The sequence below is a fragment of the Priapulus caudatus genome, unplaced genomic scaffold, assembly GCF_000485595.1.
Source record: "Priapulus caudatus unplaced genomic scaffold, Priapulus_caudatus-5.0.1 Scaffold179, whole genome shotgun sequence".
Lineage (NCBI taxonomy): Eukaryota > Metazoa > Priapulida > Priapulimorpha > Priapulimorphida > Priapulidae > Priapulus > Priapulus caudatus.
Window position 1 is genome coordinate 308,124 of NW_014577240.1, and position 17,007 is coordinate 325,130.

The 17,007-nt window shown below is 43.8% G+C and overlaps 1 protein-coding gene across 1 annotated transcript in view; it reads right to left on the bottom strand.

Annotated features, from left to right (window-relative positions):
• LOC106806779 (titin-like) overlaps window positions 1–16,557 on the bottom strand; it is a 73,691-nt gene extending 57,134 nt beyond the window's left edge. The window contains exon 1 of the mRNA XM_014808848.1: window positions 16,409–16,557. Within this exon, the coding sequence (XP_014664334.1) occupies window positions 16,409–16,516 (108 nt within the window). The 5' untranslated portion in view covers window positions 16,517–16,557. The remainder of the gene's footprint in view (window positions 1–16,408) is intronic.
• Window positions 16,558–17,007: the final 450 nt, after the last annotated feature.

Consider the following 17,007-nt stretch of genomic DNA (forward strand, 5'->3'; position numbering starts at 1 on the left):
TGAGAGGAAGCGTGGGCTTCACTCGGTAGCATGAGCTTCACTCGGTAGCGTGGGCTTCACTCGGTAGCGTGGGCTTTAGTCGGTAGCGTGCAGGGAAGCGTAGGCTTCACTCGGTGGCGTGAGGGAAAGCGTGAGCTTCACTCGGTAGCGTGAGAGGAAGCGTGGGCTTCACTCGGTGGCGTGGGCTTCACTCGGTAGCGTGGGCTTCACTCGGTAGCGTGGGCTTCACTCGGTGGCGTGAGAGGAAGCGTGGGCTGCACTCGGTAGCGTGAGGTGAAGCGTGGGCTGCACTCGATGACGTGAGGGGAAGCGTGAGCTTCCCTCGGTAGCGTGGGCTTCACTCGGTGGCGTGAGGGAAAGCGTGGGCTTCACTCGGTGGCGTGAGGGAAAGCGTGAGCTTCACTCGGTAGCGTGAGAGGAAGCGTGGGCTTCACTCGGTAGCGTGAGAGGAAGCGTGGGCTTCACTCGGTGGCGTGAGGGAAAGCGTGAGCTTCACTCAGTGGCGTGAGGGAAAGCGTGAGCTTCACTCGGTAGCGTGAGAGGAAGCGTGGGCTTCACTCGGTAGCGTGGGCTTTACTCGGTAGCGTGGGCTTTAGTCGGTAGCGTGCAGGGAAGCGTGGGCTTTACTTGGTACCGTGAGGAGAAGCGTGGGCTTCACTCTGTGGTGTGGGCTTCACTCGGTAGCGTGGGCTTCACTCGGTAGCGTGGGCCTCACTAGGTGGCGTGAGGGGAAGCGTGAGCTGCACTCGGTAGCGTGAGGTGAAGCGTGGGCTGCACTCGATGACGTGAGGGAAAGCGTGGGCTTTACTCGGTGGCGTGGGCTTCACGCGGTAACGTTGGCTTCACTAGGTGGGGTGAGAAGAAGCATGGGCTTCACTCGGTGGCATGAGCTTCACTCGATGACGTGAGGGGAAGCGTAGGCTTCACTCGGTGGCGTGAGGGGATCGTGGGCTTCAGTGAATCTGGCTGGTGCTTGGAGGGAATGTAGCGGTTACGAATACTGCTAGAGGATGGAAGCGCACGTCTGTGTGCGCGCGGGTAGCAGGTACTGCTAACCCTAGCATGAATGAGGTCAATAAATATACGGCAGCAAGCGGTGACTGGGATGCTAGCAAAACGGACATAAAATGTTTACAAACGGCAAACAATTGTGCAAGAATTATGTCTGGCGGAGTATCTGCATAAGTGATTAGATTTACAGACTTCACTTATAAATATGAGGTGCGTACTCTTTACGCGTCTAAAGATGTGTCAAGGTCGGCTAACTTTCAAATATCTTCTTCACTAGATACACTTACGCGTATTTATTTATGTTATAGTCTCGCCCTCTTAGCCGACAGACGTGGTTGAACGGAATTCCTCTTTAGGTGAATATACTTCGGCGACGCTCAGGAACTCTCGATTATTTTATACAACCCGATTCAGACGTTCATAAGCATTGAATAATCTTGCTTCTCTGCATCATAGAGGAATCATGTGCATCCTTAGGATATGCCTTTATAATGATAGTCTTCAATACATCTGTATATAATTATAATATTAATAAATGCAATAATACCTAGCAATTATAGTAATCTGTTCAAACATACGGCCGGAAGACACTGAATTAGTTTTGAATGTCTGTTGTCAACTCGTTTGTCAACGTCCATCTTTCAAGTCTTGCTAGTAGTTACATATTCCTTGTACATACATCTTTCGACGTATATCAATTACTGCATAACTCCAGTTATTTGAATGGTTGCCGGAAAATAGTGGACTCTATGCACTGCTTTAAATCAATGGCAGTTTAATTGGCGAACGTTTCATTATACACCGTTTTAACTTGGTTTTGATTGTATTTATAGCGCGATCTACTTACTTCCGTTCCCCTGCTAGTGCAATACAACCATATGCATACCTCTGTTAGTAAATACCATGAGATAAATATTGTTCACAAGAAGGCGTAAACAATTGGGTAACCTCTTCTTGTGAGAGACAGGGCTGGCTGAAATTTAACAAGACTTGCCAATTCATTTATTACACGTTTTGCCTATAGACCACTCGATCCCATTATAGTACTGTATACACCGATTTTATAACATCAAGAGCCCATAATAGAAAATCTTTTATTTATAATACTCTTATAAGACTCTTGATAACATGAATATCAGTAACGATACATACATGCTATACCTGTTGTATAAACTGTATACGTTATACTATTATTATTATGTAAACAATTAAGTTAGAACGCTATCGATGTTCTAATTGAATCAACCTCTCACACGCATACCGTGATTTGGACGCTAGACCGCAGAGGTATAACGTGATGGTGTATTTAATAGCTACCTAATAATGTATTCAGTGTGTAATTCGATTGTCCTCATACGTGATTATCTCGGCTGTGAGACAAAAATAGAAAACATGGGAATAGTCTATGGTAATATTTTGATGGTGTGTGCTAACCGAGTTACGCACAGGTATTCCGCACTTCAATCAACCACTCAGCGTTATTAGCACACGAAAAACGAAAAATCGATCTGTGTCATATTTGCCCCACGTGACGTTATATTGCATTTACTTTACGAATTGAACGTCTTGGAGTATATTAAATTTTGTAAGAACCAGAATTATGGCTTGATGAAGCATGTTACGATGTAAAGTGGCAATTCAATCGTACCATAGGAAACCACGTTTGCAAAACTAATTTAATGGATGAATGGCTGAGTTAAGAAAATATATTAAGGCTTGTAAAGGCAATCCAGATGATGTCATTATAATTTCTCGAAATCATCGAATCGATTAATGAAGTATCACACAGAAAATCGCGAATGTATCAAACAAAACGTGTCTTTCTTCACCTTCGCCTCCATCCACGCTTCCAATGTCGTCCACTGCTCTTCCCATCACTGTCTCCTTCAATATTATCACCTCCACCAGCACCACGCACACCCACCTCTTTCTCTCTTCTTCTTCCCAATTCTCCTGCTTTCCTCCTAGTCATTTATTCCCTGCTTCTTCTACCTCCTATGCTGCCTCCACTATTCTTACTCGCATTTTCTTGCGACCCTTCTTCTTCAACTGTTTATCTTCTGCTCCTCCATGAACCTCCATGGGGAGCATGGATGTATTGCAGCGACACGTTGTTGCAGCACTGGTGTATACGGTGCATATACTAGTTCAGCTGTTCTACATACTTCAAAGCCGATTCGTAAAACGCATCATTTATTATCCATAATTATCGCCATGTTTCTGCTGTGTGTGTGTGTGTGTGTGTGTGCGTGTGCGTGTGCGTGTGGCGTGTGTGTGGCTTGTGCGTGTCGTTGGCGTGTGCGTGGAGTGTGCGTGTGCCTTGTGCGTGTGCGGTGCGGCGCGCGCGCACCGTAGGTGTGTGGTGGTGTGTGGTGTGCGTGGTCGTGCTTGCGTGTGGTGGCGCGCGTGCGTGTGGTGTGTGTGTATATGTGTGTGTGTCGCGCGCGTCATGCGGTGTGTAGTGGCGCCCCGCGCGTAAGGTGGTATAGTATATATAGCAGAATAAGATAAATATAGAATTATATATTCGATTACCTCCGCCAGGGCGGTGTTTCAAAAAATGCCGGCGTGCCTATCGTGATTGTTGGTTTGTGGTGTGTGTGTGTGGTGTGTGGTGGTGTGGGTGGTGTGTGTGGTGTGTGGTGTGTGTGTTGTGTGTGTATTGTTGTGTTATTCTGCCACCGTTCAGTTCACTTACCTCTAGTGCGCTGCTTAGACTTACAAAACACAGGCTAAGGGCAAACCCACAGTCCTCCCCCACCTCCACCCGCACTAATGCGGCATGCCAATTAATTATTTAATAATAATTAATTAATTAATTTTTTCGCAGTTAATTAACTTACTTAAAGTATTAAAAATTTCACATTGAGAGAATTCAGCTGCCTTGCCGGAGCTGTGCTCTTTCCGATGCTCTAAGTACTATATTATTACTCCGCCAGCCTGGGCGAGGTTATATCACCGGCGTGTTTGAGTGTTGTTTTGGTTGGGTGGTTTGTACGCGCGCTAGCATTGCTGATACGGCCGAACCGCAACCGCCACCTCGCGCCGCGCCGGCACCCGCCTGCATCATAACAGGTTAAGCCTAAACTGAAAAAAGTTAGACGGATTGTCATAAAATTTTTCAGGATACTCAGAAATGGCTAACACAATTGATGAGATTGGTGGTGACGCATCCAATTAAATCATCATCATTTATCATTAATCGAAAATTCTATATAGTCAGAAATGGGTAACCAAATTGATTACATTTGTGGTGATTCTCCGGAATCCAATATTAATAACTAATTAATCAATAAATAAAAATTTCCAGGAAGGTCAGAAACGGTAACTTAGAATTGATGTACATTGGTGGTGACCCGATCCAATAATTATTAATTAATTAATTAATTAATTAATTTTTCCACTAATTCATTAATTAATAATTAAAAAATCACATTGAGAGAAAATTCAGCATCTCCGAGATCTCTAAGTATTACTAATACTATACTTACTAATAGACTATAGGCCACATATTAGTAATATTTATATATTAGTATATTAGTAAGTGAGTATAGATAGATAATTAAGTGATAAGAACTATATTACTGATATACTATATCTTATACTATAAATCTAGGATACTTACTCCTGTAGCAGTAGTAGTAGTTAAAGTCAATAGTATAGTAGTAGTAGTAGTAGTAGTAGTAAGTGGTGGTGGTATAGATGCAGTAGTAGTAGTATATATAATAGTTAGTATAGTTAGATCATAGTAGTGGAGTAGTCAATACTCACTATAAGTAGTAGTAGTAGTAGTATAGTATAGTAGTAGATAGTGATAGTAGTATAGTGAGTAGTATAAGAGTATATTAGTAGTAGATAGTAGTAGTAGTAAGTAGTAGTAGTATAGTATAGTAGCAGGAAGTAAAGATAATAAGAATAAAAATTAAATAATATATAAATATATAAATATAATATCTTAACTCCGGTAGAGTAGTAGTGGTATAGTATATAGAGTAGAGTATTAGTAGTAATAGTAGTAGTAGTAGTAGTATAGTAGTAGTAGAAGTACTAGCTAGTATATAGTATACTAGTAAATAGCAGTAGTTATAGTACAACAGTACGCACCAGCAGCCGGCAGGAGAGCAGAAAATAGTATTAAGCATAGTAGGAGTCAAGTAGTAGTAGTATAAGTAGTATAGGCAGCAGCACACAGCAGCAGTATAGTAATGTAGTAATCAGTAAGTAGTAGCAGTAGGTATGTAGTAGTAAGCAGCAGCAGGCACAGTATAGTAGTAGAGTAAGATGAAAAAAAAAAAATAGTAGGAACGCCAGTAGTAGTAATAGTATAAGCACAGCAGCAGCAAGCAGTAGTAGAATAGTATATAGTAAGAGTAGTAGCTAGTAGGATAGTATAGATAATAGTAGGAATAGAAATCGCGAGAGGAGAGGAGAGCGAGATGGACGAGGATGCTGAGGAGAAGAGGATCAGCTAGTCCGCATTAACGGCGCAGCATCAAAGCAGTATGCGCAGCAACAGCAAGTAGGAGCATAGACAAGCGGCAAGCAATCGCGGCACTTAACAGTAAACACTTTTAACATAAAACAAATTAAAACAAAGATTCACGGTCGGACGAAGCTGACAAGGCGAACGACATATTGAAGCGACACTTAGTGCTCCCTCCATCCACCGATAGATGCCCAACCCCACCACCCGCGATGTCTATCCTCACCCCGCAATCTTTCCTACAAGTAAATCTCTGAGTGCGTACTGCTACGAGTAACTGGTTCTCTACCGAACAGACGATTGATACAGTTACATATATTAATACAATCTAGTGACTGTCAGCAATCTGGTTACCGTAGAAACCGTCGACCAGTTTAGTTTGTACACAATAACCTCGTAACGGTCTGGGTGCCAACCTAGTGCCGAGACTCGACTCAAAGCGTGGGAAACTGTCACCAGGACAACTTGACTAAAACACGCAGAAGTAAAGCCGGCCCAGCACGAATGTGCGTCGCTCATCGTGCTGCGCCGCTTGGTAAAACAGAGCAAGCCTATTAGTTACATACGATTTCGTCTATTTGACTTCCCAATCGCACGAAATGAACGTTATCAGTGTGCAACGAACAGACATATAAGGGCACTTATAAGCACTCACATGCACACCGCACGCACGCACACATATGCATCCACTTTTGTTTTACAAGAATTCGCACGAGAACCACCGCAGATGAAAGCGCTATCTTAACGGAGATGCAAAATGCTGGCAATTGTAACGTGTGTTTTCGCCACAGCTTTGCATTGCATGGGCTATTCATTCTCTCCCTCCTCATCCGGAACTCTGGGTCTCCGTCTCTCTCTCTCCTCTCATGATCTCGCTCTGCTCTCTCTACCTTTCTCTCGTACTCCTCTCTCTCTCTCTCTCTCTCTCTCTCTCTCTCTCTCTCTCTCTCTCTCTCTCTCTCTCTCTCTCTCTCTCTCTCTCTCTCTCTCTCTCTCTCTCTCTCTCTCTCTCTCTTTCTTTCTCTCTCTCTATAGTCACTGCCCACGCTTCGGCAATCGTAAAAACAAACGCTCGACAATTTCCTTAATTGCGGTGCAAATTTACGATAGTTAATAATTATGAATTGCCGCATTGCCGAATTAAACCGCCGATGGATTTATTAGGATTTATACTATATTATTGTAAAAGCAGGAGAAGAAGATTGAAAGCAGCGTGATTTCATAGACAGCAGAAGCTGCAACCGGCGTATAATCGAATCTGGGTATCCGATTATAATTCAATTGAGCCATTTTATCAGCAATGGAAGTGTAAACATGCACATTCCTACGTCTGCCTTCCCATACAATCTGGATAGGTTATTTAGGCCGAGTTGTAATAAGACTCTAGTGAAGTGAAGATCAAACACGAAATTGCAGACACATTTTCACACACTACTGTACTTTTATGTTACCCAGGAAAGGCAATGCAAATGCGTATACCTCTATTCGTGGGGCCAACTTAGTCAGGACTAGCGCGTATTTAGCCCAGGATATCGTGTACACACTGCAACAATTTATAGCGCGCCTGGCCCAGACTAGTTTGATGTATGATAACATTTGAAGTCTGTACGGGGTACAAGTTGTGAGGTAGGACGGTGTCCACGTTTGTTTAAAAAAAAATTGATTGTACTTAAAGGTATTACCGCGTTGGGTAGAAGTAAATATCAATTCTGCGCAAATAGTTAAAGGCGGATTTTTGCAAGCGATTTCACTGCGAACACACTTAACAGAATTGATTTATGCACTTTGAGAATAGACTGAGAATAAGATGCGCACACTTGCGAGTGTGACTATGTTTATGTGCGTGTATGTGCGTGCGTGCGTACGTATATGCCCATGTATTCAATTTTTACTGGATAGGCGATGTGGCTCACAGCAATATTATAAACGCTACAATTAACGTCCAAACCGCAAACCTATTATATATAATAGTTTCCTCTACAACGGCGCGTACCTCAGCCTCTGCTCAGCGGGCGACGCAGCCAGTGTGGATTTACACCGGCAGTGTGGAGTAAGGAATTATCGAGCAGTGAGGAAAATCTTATAGCCCCATGTTGCGACGACGAACAATGGCGGAATTTAAATTATGTTGCATGAATTGATGGATAATTAACAGCCTCTTTGACGTACAAAATAAATGTATAAACAAATAAATGTAATATTTAGATATTCATGTGATTATTATTGATTGTTGTCTGTCAAGCGCTGCGCCAACTATCTACTAATCTATTCGTCCGTCCTTCCGTCCATCTATCCATGCCTCTATGCATGCATGCATCTATCCATCCATCCACCAGCCCCATGTTGCGACGACGAACAATGGCGGAATTTAAATTATGTTGCATGAATTGATGGATAATTAACAGCCCCTTTGACGTACAAAATATTGTATAAAAAAATAAACAAATAAATGTAATATTTAGATATTCATGTGATTATTATTGATTGTTGTCTGTCAAGCGCTGCGCCAACTATCTACTAATCTATTCGTCCGTCCTTCCGTCCATCTATCCATGCCTCCATGCATGCATGCATGCATCATCCATCCATTCATCCATCCATCCATCCATCCATCCATCCATCCATCCATCCATCCATCCATCCATCCATCCATCATCATCCATCCATCCATCCATCCATCCATCCATCCATCCATCCATCCATCCATCCATCCATCCATCCATCCATCCATCCATCATCATCCATCCATCCATCCATCCATCCATCCATCATCCATCCAATCCACTCCATCCATCCAATTCAACTCATCCACTTCCATCCATCCATCCATCCATCCATCCATCCATCCATCCATCCATCCATCCATCCATCCATCCATCCATCCATCCATCCATCCATCCATACATCCATTCATCTATTTACCCATACATCCACGTTCCGGTCCATCAATTCATTTGTTTATCCATCTATCCAACAAGCGCAACACATCCACCAGTCATTCATCCATTTAAATAACCATCTACCAAACACCATTTCATCCATGCATGCATTTTTTGCATCCACCCAGCCATCCATCCATCCACTCATACATACATACACACATAGGCGCGAACGCACGCACGCAGACACACGCACGCACGCACGCATGTTCGTTGCAAGTGTAATCTAAGCGTACTGTGCCCATCGTCACCGACGTCAGGAACACAACACATCACTTATTCGCACGCTGCTCGTAGAATACGGAATATTTAAATTGCTGATCCGGTTAAATACAAATAAGCCGCGCTCGCGGTATGCGTACAAATCTTCGGTTTGCGATGAATGGCTCGTCTGGAGGGATGCCCTCTGCTAGAATTCTTTTTCTCCTTCTCCTCCGTTACTATTCGGCGTGAGCGAGAAAACAGCTAAACGCAAAATAGGCTCAGATTTCCCGGTGCGGCAGGCTAACCGTACAGATTTTACATATACACATTACACGCATTATATGTCCGCATAGTTGTTCAGTCTGAACGCGCAAAGCAGATGTGTTATATATATAATATAATCAATACAATTAATCAATCAATCAAATCAGTAAATAAATAAATTAATTAATTAATTCATAAATAAATAAATAAATTTATTTATTTATTCATTCATTTTATTTAATAATTGATTGATTGATTGATTGATTGATTGATTGATCGATCCATTTATTCATTCATTCATTCATTCATTCATTCACTCACTTACGCACGTACTCCCTGACCCACTCAATCACTAACTCACTGAATCACTCACTCACTCAATCACTCAATCAATCACCGACTCATTCACTCACTGACTCGCTCACTCATTCACTCACTTACTCACTCACTAACTCACTCACTCACTCACTCACTCACTCACTCACTCACTCACTCACTCATTCACTAGTTCGTTCGTTCGATCACTCATTCGTTCGTTCGTTCGAGCGCTCGTTCGTTTGTTCGTTAGATTAATAATTCAGTTATTCATTCACTTATTTATTTACATGTTTAGTTATTTAGTTATTTATATATCGTTACAATAATTAACCGGTGATAAACTCAATGCATCTCACACCGTTATATTCACATGCTGTTGATATACTACAATGTATTCGTGTCGTCGTGTAAACCACGAGTTTGTCGATGATATTTAGACCCACCTCTGCTCCGCTAATGTACGCGTAACGCCGACGGCATCACGCCACTCGCTTTTATTGTAAAAGCTGAGCGTCGGAAACGTGCGACGAACATAAGCGTTATATATGGCCGACTGACTTCGTACTTGTCCGTGCAACACGCCTGCACGTAAATACTGCCGCTTTGTTTTTAAGTGCATTTAACACGAGTATAACTGAGAGGTAGTGAGAGACGGTGAGTAAGCGTGGAAGAGGGCGACAGACAGAGAGACAGTTTGAGGTAGAAACCCTAAGAAAGAGAAAGTGAGAGCGGTTGAAATAATGTGAGAGAGACGCTAAGGGGGTGAAAACTGCGGCAGCCAGTCACACCGAGTGGAGACAGTGCGATATAAGAGCGATAATAAAGTGAGAGACGGGTTGGGAAATGACAAGGGGCGCTGTCAGGCAGGTAAAGACTACGATTTAGGAGCGTGAGTGTACCTTCGTTAAGATTCCGTAGTAAGACTACGCCCTACTGAGTTTGATTTCTATGATACGGACGTTACACTAAGCACATGCAAGGTCAGTGATCTGCGCAAGAGATTGGCCAAATCCTATACAATAGGATGATGGATGGCTAGAACCTATGCGGTATAACTCATCGTATGTTGCCGGGAACGATAAAGAATACATGATGCTTTAAAATGATGGCCTTCTTTGAAGGATATTTTTGCAAAATTCGCCGTAAAAAATAAATACTAGTAGCACTACACATCACCAAACGATCGTTAACCAATAAGATTTATTCTATCTAAACAGGCATACCTTTTGGGTAATTTACAGTACGCACTCACGATGACAACATTGTACAGCGCTGCAAAATGGAAAGTATTAACGCTTCGATATAATCCCAAATAACGTAGAAACTCATAACTGCATTTTTAAAGTAAAAGCTCATAGCACTATTTGAGGGGTCATAGTCTCTTTAAGGTTAGGGTAGTAATAAAGCAGAACGGTCGCTCACAGTGTGGGCGGTATGTACGTTTGTAACGAGCTTTCGATTGTAGGCCTACGTACTAGCTACGTAAACATTTATTCAATGTGCGATTCGATTGTTCTCATACGTAATTATATCGGCTTAGCTGTAATACAAAAATAGAAAACGTATGGATAGTCTATGGTAATATTTTGATGGTGTGTGCTAACCGAGTTACGCACAGGTATTCGGCACGTAAATCAACCACTCAGCGTTATTAGCACACGAAAAACTAAAAATCGATCTATGTCATATTTGCCCCACGTGACGTTATATTGCTTTTATAGGAATTAATACGAATAGAACGTCTCGTAGTCTATTCGTATTTTTAAGAACTAGAATTATTATTGCATTAGACAAGGCCATTAGCCTGTTCGGTGTACATTTCTGTACATGCGGTGGCTTGACGAGGTATAGCAGATGAAAGTGCCCATTCGCACCAGAACACGCACCCACACCGTAAACTTTGTTGAGTGGATGAGTAAAATATCGGCCGGACCTTGGCTCGTAAGTGTGGCGCGTCGCGTCACCCATCCCCGGTGCAAGACGATACGGGAGGCGCGCCCGTCCATTGTCGTCGCGCGTTATATGCGTAGCGTCTTATGCGCTAGGTGTGACGTGCCAAGCGTCGCATCCTGTCGCCACCGTTTGCTGAATACAATAATTTCCTTGACCCTTCGTGAAAAGTTCATGTCCTCATGAAAACGTATTTCCAATTAAAAACGATATCTCATAACTACGTTCCAAAATACCGCTACCTAAATAGAATAAAATGGGTACATAAATTGTTTATACAGTGCATCAAGACAATACAGCAAGGAACAGTGATACAAACAAAACGTCAGCCCCACTGCACTCATATGCTGATATGATGTGCTGAACATGCGTATACCGTGTTCGCATGTGGGGCGGTTTTCAAGATACCGATCGCGTTTACGCTTGATGGTGAGTTTACCCGTATCCTCCACCAATTATTGTACTGGGAAAAGTTGTTGAAGAACTCCGTGCAGGATCTTGTAGTGTAACAGCGTAGACTTGTAGCAACCGTAGATTGTAGCAAATAGCAGATTCGTTGTGTAACTCGGGGACTTTATTAGTAACTCGAACACATACAAAATATATACATACGGCAACCTAGGTGGCCGTGCCTATGTCCCGTCATCTCTGTTTTCGTCTATCTCCACTACATCGTCTCTAGTCTCTTCCTCTGGGTAATAACTCTTTTTTATGATCTTTCGTCCGTGCCTATTTATACGTTTCCGAAAACCGCCCGGCGACATTTTCAATCCGCCGGTTTTTCGTCATTATCACACGGACCTTGGCTTGTAAGTGTGGCGCGTGTGTGTGTCACCCATCCCCGGCGCAAGACGATACGGGAGCCGCGCCCGTTCATTGTCGTCGGGCGTTATATGCGTAGCGTCTTATGCGCTAGGTGTGACGTGCCAAGCGTCGCATCCTGTCGCCACCGTTTGCTGAATACAATAATTACGCTAATCGCGTAACAGGCGATATGTACTATCATATACACATCGTTAATGGTCGCACGTTTTGTTAATTCTCCCAGCGGATAAGAACGACTGCTACTGCTTCCTATTGGAAATAACTTTATTTACGAATTGGTAATCTCCCTTAATGAAGTATCTCAATCTCATAGAAACTCTTTGAATTTATCAATTAAAACGTGTCTTTCTTCACCTTCACCTCCTCCCACGCTTCCACTGTCGTCACTTCTTACTGCAGCTTCCTCCACAGCTCTTCCATATCACTCTCTCCTTCACCATCATCACCACCGCCTCCCCTTCTCCTCTTCATACTTTTCATCCTTCTTCACCCCTCTCCGCGTCATTCTTTCTCTGCTCTCACTATTCTTGCTCGCATTTTCTAACGGCACTTCTTCTTCTCCTTAAAACACCTTTCATCTTCTGCTCCTCCATGAATCTCCGTGGGGACAACAACAGCATGTCATTGTAGTGACACGTAGTTGCAGCGTGTGTGCGTGTGTGTGCGCGCATGCGTGTGTATGTGTGTGTGTATGTGTGTGTGTGTGTGTGTGTGTGTGTGTGTGTGTGTGTGTGTGTGTAGAGGGGGCGTCTGTGTGGGGGTGGTGTTCTATAGGCATGGGAAGGAGGGGCGTCTGTGTGGGGGTGGTGTTATATAAGCATGGGGAAGAGGGATGCGTCTGTGTGGGGGTGGTGTTCTATACGTGCAGGGAGGAGGGGGCGTTTGGGTGGGGGTGGTGTTCTATAGGCATGGGGAGGAGGGTTTTCTGTGTGGGGGTGGTGTTCTACACGTGTTTCACTACTAGTTTATTATTTAATAATTTTCCTAATTATTTGTTCGCGAGAAGTGGTGAATGGCGCGATGTACCTGTGCTATTTGTTACGCATTCGTCGACGTTTACAAGTACATTGTTGCGCGCGTAACCCTGGCTCATGGATCGACCGAGCAAGCGAGTGTGCCAATCTAATTTATAGTGAAAAGCTGCAATAACACCGGCGGGTAGCTTGCATGATATATTAAAACTGTATATATGTTTCGCGGCGTGTATAACCTTCGCTAAACGCAGCACGTAGTCACATATGTCTCACATGAGTGTCGCACAAGAATATCGCTGAAAATTTTGAACTTTTGTGCGTGGTCGCGACATATATCGATTTGTGATATCGCGTGATTGGCTTGAATCTCGACAGAATTAATCATTGGATGCATTCTTCAGCTCAGGATCGCTAAGGATTTTCCAGCCGTATTAGAATTATCTACCTGTATGGCGACGACGATGTCGACGACGACGACAAATAAAAAAAAAAGAAGAAGAAGAAGAAGAAGAAGAAGATGATGATGATGATGATGATGATGATGATGATGATGATGATGATGGTGATGATGATGATAATGATGATGATGATAATGATGATGATAATGATTATAATTATGATGATGATCATCATCACCATCATCATCGTCATCATCATCATTACCATCATCATCATCATCATCATCCTCAGCATCATCGGCATAATTATTTACGTAATATTCATCATAATAAGTTAAACCAGCAGTACAACCAACAACGGCAACAGCGGCAACTTCAGCTCCGTCATTATCCTCATCATCAGTAGCGCTATCATAATCGTCGTCGTCGTCATCGGTGTCTTCGTCATCATCATCACAATTACCATAATTATCATCTCCGGTACGATAGACGCGTACATACAACATACTACCACGCAAGCACTGGATCGCGACACATGTCCACGTAATTACCTATAGATGACCTAGCCACCCGAGATTCATCAGCTGCCCATTGCTCGGGCCGGCTTGATCGCATGTCAATAGCGACAAACTTTAGAGTACGAGCTACCTAATGATAGGAAGCGGCACAGCGGCAGGATTCTCGTTAGATGCATTGACTGACTGTTTACCAGCCTACCGCATGCGAGCGCCCGCTCGAACTATTGATTTCGGAGTCAAAACGTAGCGACGGCCTAGCAAGCGGGCAGTAAGCCAAGCGCACCAGAACCATCACGCGCGTCTGATGTTATCTGAAACGTCGAGAGCGAGTGCGGAGTACGCATACGCGAATCTCAGCATTAGAACGCCCCAGACATCGCGAGGGTGACGGATTCTGGTCTGCTACGGACCTGTGTCCCCTAGATTGAGTTCGGTGACAAAGTGATGATTATGTGACATGGCATGACATGCTGGCGCGATAAGACGAGTGTGGTTAATTAAGTTAGTTAAAGTTGTAAAGCGCGCTCTGCGTAATGAGCAATGCCCTCGGGATTATAAAATGTGCATAAATAATATGGTTAGCGTACCATAAAGATAATTATATAGTATGTACAATTAAAATGGTGCTGCGTGTAATGTGGGTAAATAGTGGTAATTGCCTTATGGGAATAAATTGGAGATCAACAATATAGAAATGATGTTTATAGAAAGGGGGCTAGATAAAAAAAAGATTGTAGTACTAGTCAGAAGATTTTTAAAAATCTAAATTTATATTTATATAAATAAAAATATATAGATTATACGAGGTGGATGCTTATCTGGCATCGGGAGAGTGGGGACCGTGCCAACACAGCATGATCAATATGTTCACATGTCAACAAGACGCAAGGAACAACACGACATCTAAACAACGCGAGAGCGAGCCCACCCTATATTTCAGTAGCCCACGGGTGACGCTGAGCTGCTAGTTGAATTACGAAGAAGACAGGCGCGCAAGCGCTATCGTTAATCCTGTTTACCTGTGATGGAAATTTGATTACTAAACATTGTAAGGATGACCAAGCCAGTGAGAGACGTAGGCGAGACAGATGGAGAGCGCGTGATTGTGCGAGACAGCTGAAGTCCGACTGATCGACTAGCGATAAGGGGTGCGGAATAGCAATAGAAGGGGAAAGAATCTGGCGCGATAGAGAGGACGCAAGGTTGTGAAAAGTGATAACGCAACTGGGAGAAAAAAGATCAAATACGCAGCGAGAATGGTGCGTGTGTGCGTGTGTGTATAGTAGTAGTAGTAGTAGCAGCAGCAGCAGCAGCAGTAGTAGTAGTAGTAGTAGTAGTAGTAGTAGTAGTAGCAGCAGCAGCAGCAGTAGTAGTAGTAGTAGTAGTAGTAGTAGTAGTAGTAGTAGTAGTAGTAGTAGTAGTAGTAGTAGGATGAGGAATAGGAGGAGGAGGAGGAGGAGGAGGAGGAGGAGGATGTGGAGGAGGAAGAGGAGCAGCAGTAGCAGTACGCGCAGCATCAGCAGTATGCGCAGCAACAGCAGTAGGAGCAGTAGGAGCAGCGGCAGCAGTAGTGGCGGGCACTTAAGCAGTAAAACTTTTTAACATAAACAATTAAACAAAAGATTCAACGGGTCGGACGAGCTGACAGTAGGCGACGACATATTGAATGCGACAATTAGTGCTCCCTCCATCCACCATAGATGCCCAACCCCACCACCGGCGATGTTCATATCCTCAACCCCGCATCTTTCCTAGAAGTAAATCTGCTGATGCTTTACTCTACGAGTATCTTGGTTTCTCTACCGAACAGAGATTGATCGGTTACATATGATTTAATACAATCTTATTGACTTGTCAGCAATCTGGTTACTGTAGAAACCGTTGACCAGTTTAGTTTGTACACAATACCTGTAACGGGTCTGGGTGCAACCTGAGTTGGCCGAGAACTCGACTCAAAAGCGGTGGGAAACTGTCACCAGGACAATGATCTAACACGAGAAGAAGAGCCGGCCAGACGAATGTGCTCGGTCTATCGTGCTGCGCGCTTGGTAAACAGAGAAGCCTATTAGTTAATACGTTTTCGTCTATTTGATTCCCAATCGGCACGAAATGAATTTCAGTGTGCAACGTGAACAGACATATAAGGGCACGTTATAAGCACGCACATGCACACGCACGCACGCACACATATGCATCAACTTTTTTTTACAAGAGATTTCGCACGAGAACCACCGGCAGATGAAAGCGCTATTTAACGGAGATGGCAATAATGGTGGCAATTGTAACGTGTGTTCGCACAGCTTTGATTGCAGGGCTGATTCATCTCTCTCTCTCTCTCTCTCTCTCTCTCTCTCTCTCTCTCTCTCTCTCTCTCTATTTCTCTCTTCTCTCTCTCTCTCTCTCTCTCTCGCTCTCGCTCGCTCCCTTTCTTCTGTACTCTCTCTCGCTCGCTCCTCTCTCCCTAATCAATGGGTGGATAGTGGATACAATATACAAAGTAAATATATAGAGAAGGATAACATACCAGTGGTGCGCAGGTCTCTTGACACTGCATGTAATCCGCTTCCATCTGTCCAGTGCAAATGCTGCCCAACATCAGAAGCACGAAAACTAGTTGACATGCCTGTCCCATGCTCGCGGTAGCGAAGGAATTATATACTGTAGGCACACTCTAGCTCCGTCTCTATCCTATGACTCTTCTCTCTCTCTCTCTCTCTCTCTCTCTCTCTCTCTCTCTCTCTCTCACACAGTCGCTCTCTACTTATCTCCGCCTATGCAGTTACACTACTACACTCTGCTTGCGAGCCTGATATGACGAAATCTTGCAAAGGTGGCGTAGGCGGTGAGCGCACGGCTCCTCGGTTCTTGCGCACATGCGTTCGACGACCAGCGCACTAATTGTCTGTCTAGTTCAACGGACAGTTACTGAACTTCACACGCATGATTGTCGCGACGAACCGCCCACGAAAGTCTCCCGAAGATGCAGTTCGTAATCCTGCCGTAAGTATGTTGCGTGCAGACGTCGATGCAGGCATGCTCCCGCGTCGTTTGGTAGGACGTCGACGCGTATATAATACACACACACACACACACACACACACACACACACCGGTAGGCGCGGCA